This window comes from Enoplosus armatus, chromosome 6 (assembly GCF_043641665.1).
Source record: "Enoplosus armatus isolate fEnoArm2 chromosome 6, fEnoArm2.hap1, whole genome shotgun sequence".
In the NCBI taxonomy this organism is placed as follows: Eukaryota; Metazoa; Chordata; class Actinopteri; order Centrarchiformes; family Enoplosidae; genus Enoplosus; species Enoplosus armatus.
The window spans coordinates 3,926,045-3,938,592 of NC_092185.1; the positions used below are offsets into that span (position 1 = coordinate 3,926,045).

Genomic DNA, 12,548 nt, shown 5'->3' on the forward strand with positions numbered 1-12,548 from the left:
AACCTGCCAACGCTGATAACCATCATTCTTGTCTATGTGTTTGTCTGTCTGCACTAACTGTTGTGTTTTATAGTCTCACTTTGTAATGACGAGTGCTTTCTACGGCCTCAGTAGAGCTTTATTACCCCATTAAATCTGTGCGTAGATCACAGCAGTCAGACACACTCATATTCCCATGCATTATTTATTGGTTTAGTGTCCTGGCATCAATTTGCCGCCACTCATTGGTTTTTGGCTTCTGCCATCACTGTAAACACTCACTGGAATTGATTTCTGTTCCCACAGGGACCCAACTTCCTCATTTACACCATTTTGATAAAGAGTTTTCCTCTCTTTCTCTTTCTCTGTCTGTGCTTTCTGTTTTTCTTTCTTTAACATTATAGTTTTCTCAGCACATTATTTCTCACCTTCAGAACATTTTCTTTGCCTTTTTGCTTCACTCTGACTCACTGTGTGTGTGTGTGTGTGTGTGTGTTTTCTATCTCAGGGCTGTGTATAAAGATGCAGACCTCTACCTGCTGGATGCACCTTTCACCCACCTGGACATCGTGACGGAGAAAGAGATCTTTGAGAAGTGTGTATCCCAACAGAGAGTCTTTCATGTGGAGGAGGTGGGGGTGGTTGAGCTAAAGTTTAAGTTCAAGGTCAAGGTTATCTCTTGTTGTCTCAGACACACTCGGGTTGACTGTGGTGAGTCACGGCTGCTTCATCACACTGTAACCTTCTCAGGAAATGGGAGTCGAGCAAAAGGGAATTATCCTTTGATGAAATGTGGACTTTGGCAATCTGTCAAAAAGGAAAAGCAGGAAAAATGATTGCTGAATGAACATTTTGGTTTTATAGTCAAAGCCCGAACACAGTTATGGTGATAAACACATAGAGAGTTTGTTATTTCAAATGCTGGTTATTCTTGAAGATTTGACACCACTCTGCCTTTTGTTCTTGTTGTTTTTGTTTGACAGTCAGGCTTTAAAAAATATGTAAAAGTTGACACATAAGTTGACATCTGATATTTATTTACGATCTCCATTTTCTGTGTTACTGCACAGATGCGTCTGTAAACTTATGGCCTCCAAGACTCGTATTGTGGTCACCAGCAAGATGGAGCATCTCAAACGAGCGGACAAAATCCTTCTGCTGCACAACGGAGACTGCTACTTCTACGGCACCTTCTCAGCGCTGCAGGCCCAGCGTCCCGACTTCAGCTCCCTCCTCCTCGGCATGGAAGCTTATGACAACATCAACGCAGAGCGACGCAGCTCCATCCTCACAGAAACTCTCCGCAGGGTCTCCATCGATGAAACTGCTGGCTTCCGAGGCCCCGACCCAATTCGCCAGTCGTTCCGCCAGCCACCGCCTCCAATAATAGTCTCTGGATCCCAAGGCCATCCTGGAGGTGATGGCTATCCAGAAAAACGCAAGCAGTCCCTCATCCTCAGTCCCCTGGCTGCTGCTCGCAAGTTCTCCTTCATCGGGAACTCCCAACAGACTGCAAATCCTCCCCAGTCCATGACGATAGAGGACGGGGTTCGTGAACTTTCTGAGAGGAAATTCTCTGTAGTACCTGAGGATGATCAAGTAGAGGAGGTGCTCCCAAGGGGGAACTTGTACCATCATGGATTGCAACACCTCAGTGGGCAGCGGCGGCAGTCAGTCCTGGCGTTCATCACCAACTCTCAGGGCCAGGAGCGCAGAGAGCATATGCAGTCCTCCTTCAGAAAAAAGCTGTCCATCACGCCGCAGTGCGACCTGGCGTCTGAGCTGGACATTTACGCCCGCCGCCTGTCCAAGGACAGTGTTTATGACATTAGTGAGGAAGTGGATGAAGAAGACATGGAGGTAGAGCTTTGTTTGACTTTTTTCAGGGCATATTAGAGTTCAAGAGTAGATACATTTTTATGTAATTTTCAAGATCTTTTGAAGACTCACAAAATGTTCTCCACTTTATCTCAGATTCAGGTTTTGCTGGATATATAGGAGGAGGTGATTTTAGGTGGGTCTGTGTGTTAAAAAAGCAATTTTGTTTCTTCACAGCAATGCTTTGCAGATGAACGTGAAAACATCTTTGAAACTACCTCATGGAGCACTTACCTACGCTACATCACCACCAACAGGAGCTTAGTCTACGTCCTACTGTTCATCGTCTTTGTCTTCGTCCTTGAGGTAAAATCACTATTGTTTTGTAGTTTGTTATTTTTCTTAAATTTTGTGAATTTAATCACCAACAAATGTGTCTGTATTTTGTCTTTCCACCAACAGGTTGCTGGTTCAGTCATTGGCATTTTCCTCATTACTGAGTAAGTGTCATATTTCATGTATCTTGAGACACTGAGACTAAAACAGCAGAAGACATTAGTGCCTGTGTTGTTCCAGTCCGTACTGAAACCCTGACCAGTATGTGCCCCCCACAGAAATACTAGATATTATCAGTAAAGCTAAAGCAGGTTTTCAACATACATGTTTAATGAGAATCATTTTTAGTAGAATTATTATATTGTAGTTAAAAAAACAAAGAGACAAACAAGGTTGACCTTTAAACACTGCAATATATGTTTGAATATATGAATAGTATAGTCTAATACTAATTGGTCATTTATCTGAGGAACCAGTGCATTTAAATGTTGGATAAGATTCCTTATAGGTGAGCAGTTCACTGTTTGATATCATGCATGTATGTCTCCATCACTGAGCCTTTTGGGAACTGTTAAAAATGCAGGTGCTTTAATGGTGTATAATCTGATTTGTACTCTTGTATGTGACGGGCAGGGCCACGGTGTATTTTGTGCTTCATTCTGAATCCTTTGCTCTGTTCTACCAGCACAATCTGGAGGGACAGCGCCAACCCTTCATCGCCCAACTACATCGATGAGCAGCACCCCAACGCCTCGTCGCCCCCCGTCCACCTGGCAGTCATCGTCACACCGACCAGTGCTTACTACATTATCTACATCTACGTTGCCACATCAGAGAGCGTGCTAGCCTTGGGATTCTTCAGGGGTCTCCCATTAGTGCACACATTACTCACTGTGTCCAAAAGACTGCATGAACAGATGCTTAGTGCTGTAATACGTGCCCCCATGGCTGTGCTCAACACTATGAAGACAGGTGATTTTCTCAGTTTTCTTTAATATTTGCAAATGTCATGAATGTTACAGTATTTTTGTGTTCTACAGGTAGACAAAACAGGAGAACACATCTGTTTTGAATGCCATATTGATGTTATTCACTACAATGCCAGAGTTTTTCCTAATTTCTTCAAGGCCGGATCATGAACAGATTCACCAAGGACATGGCCACCATAGATGACATGCTGCCTCTGGTGCTGTTTGACCTCATACAGGTATTTATCCAACACAGTGGATGACATAAAACAATGTAACAGTGTTCCAAAATAATAATAATAGTAATAATAATAATAAAAACAATAAGGCTCAAATTGTCATGTATGTATTTCATTCCCGTATAAACTTGCCAACAAAGGCTAGCTGTACCGCTAAATGTTTGTAAAATGTAACTGAATGTAAACCAATGTTAGCCTATGTGGCTAATGTTATATACATCATAGGGTACTTACCTGTCGGAGAAATATAATACATATAAAACTTCACATCAGCATTGGAGTATGAAAATCCCCACAATTTTTCACATGTTGCACTGAAGTTTATTGAGACTAACTTGTTGTACACTCGTGTATCAGAGTAAGTGCACACACTTTTATCTGCTGTTTAACTCTCATCCTTATTCTCTTGTTTCCTTCTCACACCAGCTGACATTGATCGTTACGGGTGCCATCTTCACTGTGTCCATCATGCGGCCTTACATCTTCATCGCTGCCATCCCATTGGCTGTCATCTTTGTTGTCCTCAGAAAGTACTTCTTACGAACTGGACAGCAACTCAAGCTACTGGAGGCTGAAGGTGAGAGTGGGGGAGGAATTGTGTATGTGGGACTACTATAGGAATAAGAGACATAACAAGTAACAGAAAGGACAAGCAAAGGAAATACTGCTTCTCGTCATAGCATTGCATGGAAAGTACTGAGTAGGGAGACTGACCTTTGCATACAAAAGAAAAATATGCATTTGTAATATTTAAATGGATCTTGCTGATGTGTTTTAAGGCTGAATCCCTACCAGCCTGATGGATGTTGTTCTTTAGCTCCAGCTCTAAGAGACTTTACTCTTTAGATTTAATTAATCATTCCATTGTGATTTCTTTTATTTGACAGCATAATGACAGTGAGAGTTAAGAAGGAGGACAACAGGCAGAGAAGTGATCGGCAAGAGTGCAAATATTCAGGATGAGTAAAAGTGAGAACATGATAGGAAAACTAATAGAGACCAATAGAGCGAACAGAGGAAGCGAGCATCGGGGGCAAACGCCACAGTCATCATAACTGCCCGTCAGCAGGCAGAGTTGGGGGATGGCTCAGGGCCAAGGGGCCGAGGGTCACGCTGAAGAACAAAAACATGACAGAGGAAGGGTTGAAGGAGAGGATGGATGGGCTGCCTCAGAGGGGCGGGAACAGTTAAAGGAAGTGAGGCAGGGCGAATAAAATAAAAGCAGTTTTCCTCCAATTGGCAAAGAGTTTGGTATCCCTGTGAAACAATACCAAGAAGACATTTCTAAAAGCTTTTACACATTAGACATAGTTTTTGCTTGTTTGAGCTCCTCAGTGAAGACTCTGGGCTGTATGCTCTCTGCGTGGCAGCGGAGTAACTTTACAAAAGTAAATCAGTCATCAGGAGCTTTAGTAGAAAGGGAAGTGGAGCTGAACAATGCAGTGATGAGCGGGAGTAGAATCAGGAGAAAGTCAGTAACATTTTATTAACTGCTGAGACCGGCATTATTGTCATGGCATTTACTGCAGTTGATGGAGCTATTGTCAAATCTACTAGACCTACTCCCTGAGTGAGAGTCTTGTAATAAGCTGCAGAAGTGGTCCGTCTGCTGACATCGTTTTGGCAATGGTGAGAAAGGTGGCTGCTTTGACCAGTTTTCCTACAGTTCAAAACTATCAAAATCAACATTTGTGTCCTGTACATGGTCCAAGTTATCTGTCAAACAGATAACTTGGAGTCGTTTGGGTTTTATTGGTCCAGGTTTGGAGACATCCATCTGTAAGACTTCTGCCTCAAACCCTGAATAATGGATGGATCATGGTGCCAAATGTACTTTCTTTGTCCATTGGAAAACTACGTAAAGAGTTTTTCCAATGAAAACTGTAGTTATAGTCATTGATTTTGATGACATTTTACTTGTGGAGATTGAATGAACTTGTAACTTGTAAATCTCTCTGGACAAAAGTGAGATTTCATTTTCTTTTTGTGAGACCTGAGGACATCATATCAGGATACATTAGAGCATAGCACATTTATCTAAAAGTCTAAAACTCCCCTTGATCCAGACTTCAGTTAAGAAGTCATGGTGTGGTAGCCGGCAGGGCTGTGCAGCTCTGTACAGCAGGACGATGAGAAAACAGATCACTGGACTCCTGACGAAGACGCCACTTGTGTTTTTTGGACTTCCCTGCTCTGCTCTCGATTCTGTCACTGAATGTGTGTTTCGGTGATGACGGCGAGGTCTTTCCGGAGCTGCTGAGAGCACGTCGGTGTCAGAGAGATGAGCCGAGCTGGGATTTCCTCCAACCCCATCCTGGTGTCGCTCCCTCTGGTGTCACAAGCCGCATGTCAGACAGAATACAGAGGAAATAATGCGTATTAGTCGCTCAAATGTTTATTAGAATGTTTTATACCCCAAATGTGTCGCTGCTCACTGAGCCACATACTGATTTTTATATCTGTTCATATCAGCCTTTTTCCTCAGCCTTTGACCTCTTCTGGATCACTTCCTCTTATCCGTCATCTGCCTTTTTTCCTTATAAATCTGTGTGACTGATTAAGCAACATTTGCCATTTGTTTGGTGTACTGTCCCTTTTTTCCATCTGACGCTGGTCGGCCGACAGTAGCAACAGACAATTTGCCTAATTCTTGTTTTCTTTTTTTTCAGTGCTTTTTCAATTCAGTGCTGTCCTGCTCCTACTGTTGTTCTCTTTCATGACTTTATTGATAAGATATTTGTAAAGCAGCTTACAAAATAATAAACTTAAACTTAACTTAAACTGTATGTACTCGTCTATCTTGTCCCTTCTCCTCTACCACAGCTCGTAGCCCCATCTTCTCCCACCTCATCATCTCGCTGAAGGGTTTATGGACGATTCGGGCGTTTGGGCGTCAGACCTACTTCGAGACACTCTTCCACAAGGCGCTGAACACTCACACAGCCACCTGGTTCCACTACCTGGCCACGCTGCGATGGTTCCTCTTCCGCTGCGACATGGTCTTCGTCCTGTTCTTCACCGCCGCTGCCTTCATCGCCGTGGGAACCAACCGTGAGTGAAGGGATGACTGTGGGTACAAAGGGTTCCATGTATGGATTTAGGACAGATTTCAGGATTTTCAGGTGATAAACAGACTTATTTGATACCTTGAGCGCAGTAGATGTTTAGGTTTGTACAATAAGTTTTGAAGGAGGTCAGAAGATTCAAGAATTGTAGACTTTTCTCACCCTATAATGGATTTCATAATATACGTATGTAAAGAAACACCTGCTAAAATATTGTCTTTGCTGACCACCAGTGGTTTAACTTTTCACCTCGCTGTACCTTGAAGTACAGATGTACTTCAGAACCTGGGCTGCGGTCGAATAGTCAAACACTTTTCATGAAAACGTCATGAGGTCAAGGAAAGATGTGAAGGAGAATTCATAAGGACTGAGGAAAAGACAGAGAATCCGACTACACTTACATTAGGCTACATAACTATGCAGCGGCGGATGACATTGACGTGCGTTTGCCATGCTCGATTTAAATGTTGCCGAGCCGTCAGGACTTCCGTAAGTTTGTGATGTCACAACTATACAGTCACCGCACTCGGTCATCTGCTCCAATCACAGCACGCCCACCAGGTACAGGGACGCTCATCCACCCCCTCAGTCTGTCTAAGTTATTGGAGCGCTCTGCTCAGGACGACTCCTCAGGTTTCTGGAGGTTGTTCAGTTCGTCTAAAACGGCTCGTTTCAGACAGACGGTGAACTGAGGGGCTGCATGGAGGGCCAGGAGAAGATCAATAAGGACCTTTTTGAACTGTGAATCATGCAAAGCTACTCGAGTTGAATCCCAGAATAAAAAGATAAAGCTGAAATGAGCACAATATGGGACCTTTTAAAGTGTGAGTCACTCAAATCCCCCAAAAAACAAATGAAACATTTCCTCAGTGAACCCCCAGTGGTTAGATTTTGATCACGTTTTGAGTTATTTGCCTCTGAATCTGCTGCATGAGCTGTGATTTGCACCTGCCATTTTGTGAGTGGAGCCTTTAAGGGACTGAGAGCAGCAGCAGCAGTTTGTACACATCAGTCCCAGGAAGGAGGAAGGGACATCTTGAAATTCCAGTAAGTTAGTTAGTTAGTAAACACCTTATTATTTCCACTGGACCTATCAAGTGAAGAAGCCTCAGTCTTATCTGAGTGTTACAGCGTGTGGAGTCAGATATCAGGATTATAACAGACAGTTTGTCTGTGAAAACTGATCAAAACTGTTGGAATGCCACCGGATAAAATGTCATGTACAAAAGGAAGCGCACACCACACACACACACACACACACACACACACAGACATGTGTTGTTACCTCATACCCTGTGTTTATGTTGAGAGCAGATTAAAGGGTCATTTCACAGCTCATTAGTTTCCAATAGAGCCAGTAGCAGAGCTGCAATACCTGAGCGCTGCTCTGACATCAGAGAGAGCAGCTTTGATTGGACAATACTGATGACTGCGTGTGTGTGTGTGTGTGTGTGTGTGTGTGTGTGTGCGTGTGTGTGTGTGTGTGTGTGTGTGTGTGTGTGTGTGTGTGTGTGTGTGTGTGTGTGTGTGTGTTCACTCTACAGAGGACAAACCAGGGGAGGTTGGCATCATCGTGGCCCTGGCCATGCTCATCCTGGGGACTTTCCAATGGGCTGTCATCACCAGCATCACTGTAGACGGACTGGTATGTGGTTCACACACACACACACACACACACACACACACACACACACACACACATATATCATCATTTGCATCACAGTAAGACTTGACTTGCATTAAAATACCACACATCCAATGGCCAGTCAAGCGTTACAAACACATTTTTTAACACCTGTGTCCACAACCAGCTTGTCCAGAATATTTCTGCCCATCTGGTGTTCAATCTTCCCAGTTTTCACTCACATCTCCACTCCACCGTTCATTACATTGACTCCATGTTGAAGCTCACATGCAGTTCAAAACTCTGGTGCTGGCCTTCCTGCCTCCAAAACAACATTTCAGACTACACCTTAACAACCATTGCAAGCTCTTGTGCTGCGGCACTGAACTGCTGTTACTGTTGTTTGTTTGGGAGGGATGCACTTCAAGTTATTGATCACTTCTAGTTGTTGTTTATATGGAGTTAAACGGCACTTATTGTTAGCCCCTTTGGACAAAAGCAAAACGCAACTCAGACTTTCTGCTGTAAGTCAGTGAGCAGTTCCTCTGGATCAGTTGTGATTTAGAAATGTTGTATTTGTAGATATTTTTCCACATTTTCAGACAATTTGGAAAGTTCATTCGACAAGAACGCTAGCCAGCTTCTTACCTGCACGTACAGCCAATTGTGTGCAGAGTTGGATCAGTATTTAGACTTTTTACCCATAATTATCTATAATTATATAATTACCTTTTACCCCATAATTCTTCAGAATGACCCTCCAGGGCTGTAGCTCGGACAGCCGTTAACCGTAGGATTGCTGGTTTGGTTCCCGACTCGTCTTTCTGACCGAATTACTCCTTTATGTGTACGTGGGGGGAAAAAAATGTAAGTCAAGCATTTGGCAATATAACTATTCTCTGTGCCTCACTATGGTTTATACACATCACCAGAAGGGCGGTCAGCAACAGGTCTGAAACCACAGATGAAGAGGATGTGGAGCACCAACTTTTGTCTTCCTCTTCTGTTCTGTGTAACAGCGGTCGATGTTGCTTTACCACCCCTCACCATTATTCAGAGGACATCGTAGAGGGCGAGGGTAAAAGGAAGGACGGGGTGAACTGCAGTTACCTCAGCAGTCGTCGCTGTTTATGAAGAATGTGTGAAGCTCTTTGTTTGAATCAGTTTGTACCCGTTCACCAGTTGTTTTCCCCACATTTTGGGTAGTGGAGCTGAGAGAGCTTATCACAGTGCAGGACATTTTGTTCAGTACACACACACACTCACTCACACAATAGTGGTGTGTGTTTGGGGGAGTTGGCCGTGTGACTGATATTCTAATGTAAACCTTAATGACATTTTCAGCAATAGTAAGAGTAGCTGCTAAAATATCCTCAAGCACTAGTGTGTTTAGTTTGCTTTTGCTGAAGCACACACACACACACACACAGTCCCGTTTTCAGCTTTATGACAATCTACATTTTCAGTTTTAAATGGTTTATTTAGCCTTACAAGTTGGAAAAAATCTCAGTCCTTTTCAGAAAAATTCAAAATCACAAAATTTAAAGACGCACGGTTTTCAATGGAGACTGTAGAGAATAGAGACAATGAGACGGATGCCATACAATAAATAGGTTGGGAGAATAATTCAAACTGGTTTCGTGTTGTTAAATACAATATTTTATCAAAAGAATATGAATATATTTACTCACTTCAGAAACATGCACAGCAGGATACAAACAGGGTACTGAATTAACAACAATAAATCGTTGTTAATTCTGCTGTTGACCAGCAGGACCAGTGGTGGTCTGTGGTCTTGTGACTGAAAACTTGCTGTTTTATCAGACGAGCTTAGAAATTGTAGAAAAGTAAACTGTATTTATACTGGGCGACTCCCAGTGACCCACAGCTCACCCTCTCTCTCTCTCTCTCTCTCCACCTCTCAGATGCGTTCAGTAGATCGGGTGTTCAAGTTCATCGACCTGCCATCAGAAGAGCCGCTGCCGGGGAAATCCGGCGGTAAAGGAGGCCCCGACCTGGTCATCGACAACCCTCACGCCCAAGACTGCTGGCCCAACCGCGGCCAGATGGACGTCCAGGGCCTCACTGTCAAATACACAGAGGCTGGACGCTCCGTCCTCAGCGACATCTCCTTCTCTGTGGACGGTGGGCAGAGTGTAAGTCCTGAGTGATGGGAGAAGGGTGTGTGGGACTGGATTTTAATGAAACTTGCGTGCATGTTAGCTCTGCTTTATTGAATTTTAAAACCTCAAAACACTGATTAGCCCAAGAGGGGCGCTGCAATTAAAGGGTCAATGAAAGGTTATAGCAAGGCAGGAAGGCTGTGTCACATGTTTGGTTCACTGTTCGCTTGTTTTTTTTGTGTAAAGCTGCTATACTCATTATTGTTATTTTGATTCTGGATCAAATGACTATGTTCCCTTTAACTCTACTGAGTGATTCAGCAACTTTTAGATCATTGTTTTGTTGTTTCAGTCTCACTGCAGTCCTCAGTGTTGTTTCCAGATGCAGCCGGTAGCTGTTTTCAGTAAAGACCTAAAGACAAAGTTAGGCACTAGCCAGTGAAGAAAGGAGTTCTCAGGAGTTGGTGGAGTGAAGCGCGACTCCAAATGAAAGCTATAGTTCCTCTGCTGGATGTACAAATAGGAAACTGTTTGCTAACAAGTTGCCATATCAACTTGTATTAATGTCAGTGATGTGTTTGCAACTTATGTCCATTTAGATTTAAGTTGCGACTTAGAAGAATTTGGGCAGGAAATTGTTATATATCAATATTCAAATGAACAAAATGTCATGAACAACAGCAGTAACACTCGTGTTATCTGTAATATCTCCCTTCTTCTTTCATCTGGATTTCAAAAGCCTTGTGCTATTTCATTAAGACAGAGGAAGTCGGGCAGTAGTGGCCAAATAGCTTTTAGTGGAAAGAGAGAAAACATGTAATATTTCAACGCTCTCTCTCTCTCTGCTCCTGGAAGTAATTACAGTCAGTATGAGCTCCTCATAATGAATCCTGGAGGACAGCAGTACTCAGTAAGTGTCAGCACTTTAGCTTCGTCTCATTAGCTTCTCTGTGGCCTCCTGATAAACGGGCTAATTGTTGCCGCCAGGCTGCAGAAGAAAGGACAGAGATGTTTTAGACTCCTAAACACCTTGAGGCAGCAGTTCATTTCACAATGTCACGAGTGTACTCTGCTTGTATCCATACGTACTGCATACTGTACGGTATGTGTACGTGCCGTATATACAGTATTCTGTAGTTCAGAGTTTAACATTCAGCATTTTGTGTATAGATCGGTCTGCTGGGTCGAACAGGTTCAGGGAAGAGCACCCTGCTCTCCGCTCTGCTGCGTCTCGCCTCCACTGACGGAGAAATCTCCATTGACGGCGTCTCCTGGAGCTCCGTCTCCCTGCACACATGGAGGAAGGCCTTTGGAGTGGTGCCGCAGGTACGTCTGCCTGCTGAACTGCTAAAAAACTGCTATTTTAACACACTATCAGGATTAGAGACAAAAGTCTGAAAAGCAAATTATCGTTCACACGATTGTTTTTAAATTGATTGATGTATTTGCTTTTGCCCGACATGAATGACCACAGTCATACAATGAAGTCATACTGAACCACAACTGTAGTTTTAAAACCTACAGAGTAGTTGATAAATATAGTACTCAGTGCAGCTTTTAAAGTCCTGTCCTGTCTCCACATCCTCTCACCTCTTGAATAGCCAAAGACTTGTTTGTAAGAACTTGTTACACTGGCAGATGTGAGTCACATTAATCTTGTTTCTTTTACTTTAGATCAGAAATATGAACATGAACAGGTCACTGACCAAGTTGTGAGATATTTCTGACTCTGACTTTCATCGCAGTTCCCGGGTTCAAAACTACACTACACACTGCACAACCTTTCTAATCCGATCCACTGACTACGATTTAAATGTTTTCTCTGGTTTGAACAGAAAGTCTTTATTCTGACCGGCACTTTCCGGATGAACCTGGACCCACACGGCCGTTACAGTGATGAGGAGCTGTGGAGGGTAGCCGAGGAGGTGAGGCTCTGTTTTCTCTTCGTTAATTAAGCTGCAGTGTCTGTAGAAGAGAAACTGTTTTGTAACCTAATGGTTCAGGTTTAAGGCCATATTTTCTGTCAAAGACGTTGCGGTAAAGTCGGCCCTATGTGTCCTCAGGTGGGTTTGAAGTCAGTGATCGAGCAGTTTCCAGACAAGCTGGACTTTCAGCTGGAGGACAGAGGCAACGTGTTGAGCAACGGACACAAACAGCTGCTGTGTCTCGCCCGCTCCATCCTCAGCAAGGCCCGCATCCTGCTGCTGGACGAACCCTCCGCCTACCTCGACCCCATGTCAGTATTAACTGTGTGTGTGTGTGTGTGTGTGTGTGTGTGGGCAACATAGTGTTTACCACCAGCCTAAAAGTGTCTCTGGTCAAATGAAATCAATGTGTGATGCAGTTTCGTTATATTGAGTTTTTGAAACAGGTGACCTCGCAGTGACCTTGTTTGT

General features: G+C 43.5%; 1 protein-coding gene across 1 annotated transcript in view; it reads left to right on the plus strand.

Annotated features, from left to right (window-relative positions):
• The window catches only part of cftr (CF transmembrane conductance regulator), a 35,720-nt gene that overhangs the window by 18,332 nt on the left and 4,840 nt on the right, over positions 1-12,548 (plus strand). The window contains exons 13-25 of the mRNA XM_070906856.1: positions 488-574; positions 1,050-1,839; positions 2,035-2,163; positions 2,260-2,297; positions 2,819-3,105; positions 3,261-3,340; positions 3,767-3,917; positions 6,164-6,391; positions 7,950-8,050; positions 9,955-10,185; positions 11,323-11,478; positions 11,988-12,077; positions 12,216-12,388. Coding sequence (XP_070762957.1) covers positions 488-574; positions 1,050-1,839; positions 2,035-2,163; positions 2,260-2,297; positions 2,819-3,105; positions 3,261-3,340; positions 3,767-3,917; positions 6,164-6,391; positions 7,950-8,050; positions 9,955-10,185; positions 11,323-11,478; positions 11,988-12,077; positions 12,216-12,388 — 2,541 coding nt within the window. The remainder of the gene's footprint in view (positions 1-487; positions 575-1,049; positions 1,840-2,034; positions 2,164-2,259; positions 2,298-2,818; positions 3,106-3,260; positions 3,341-3,766; positions 3,918-6,163; positions 6,392-7,949; positions 8,051-9,954; positions 10,186-11,322; positions 11,479-11,987; positions 12,078-12,215; positions 12,389-12,548) is intronic.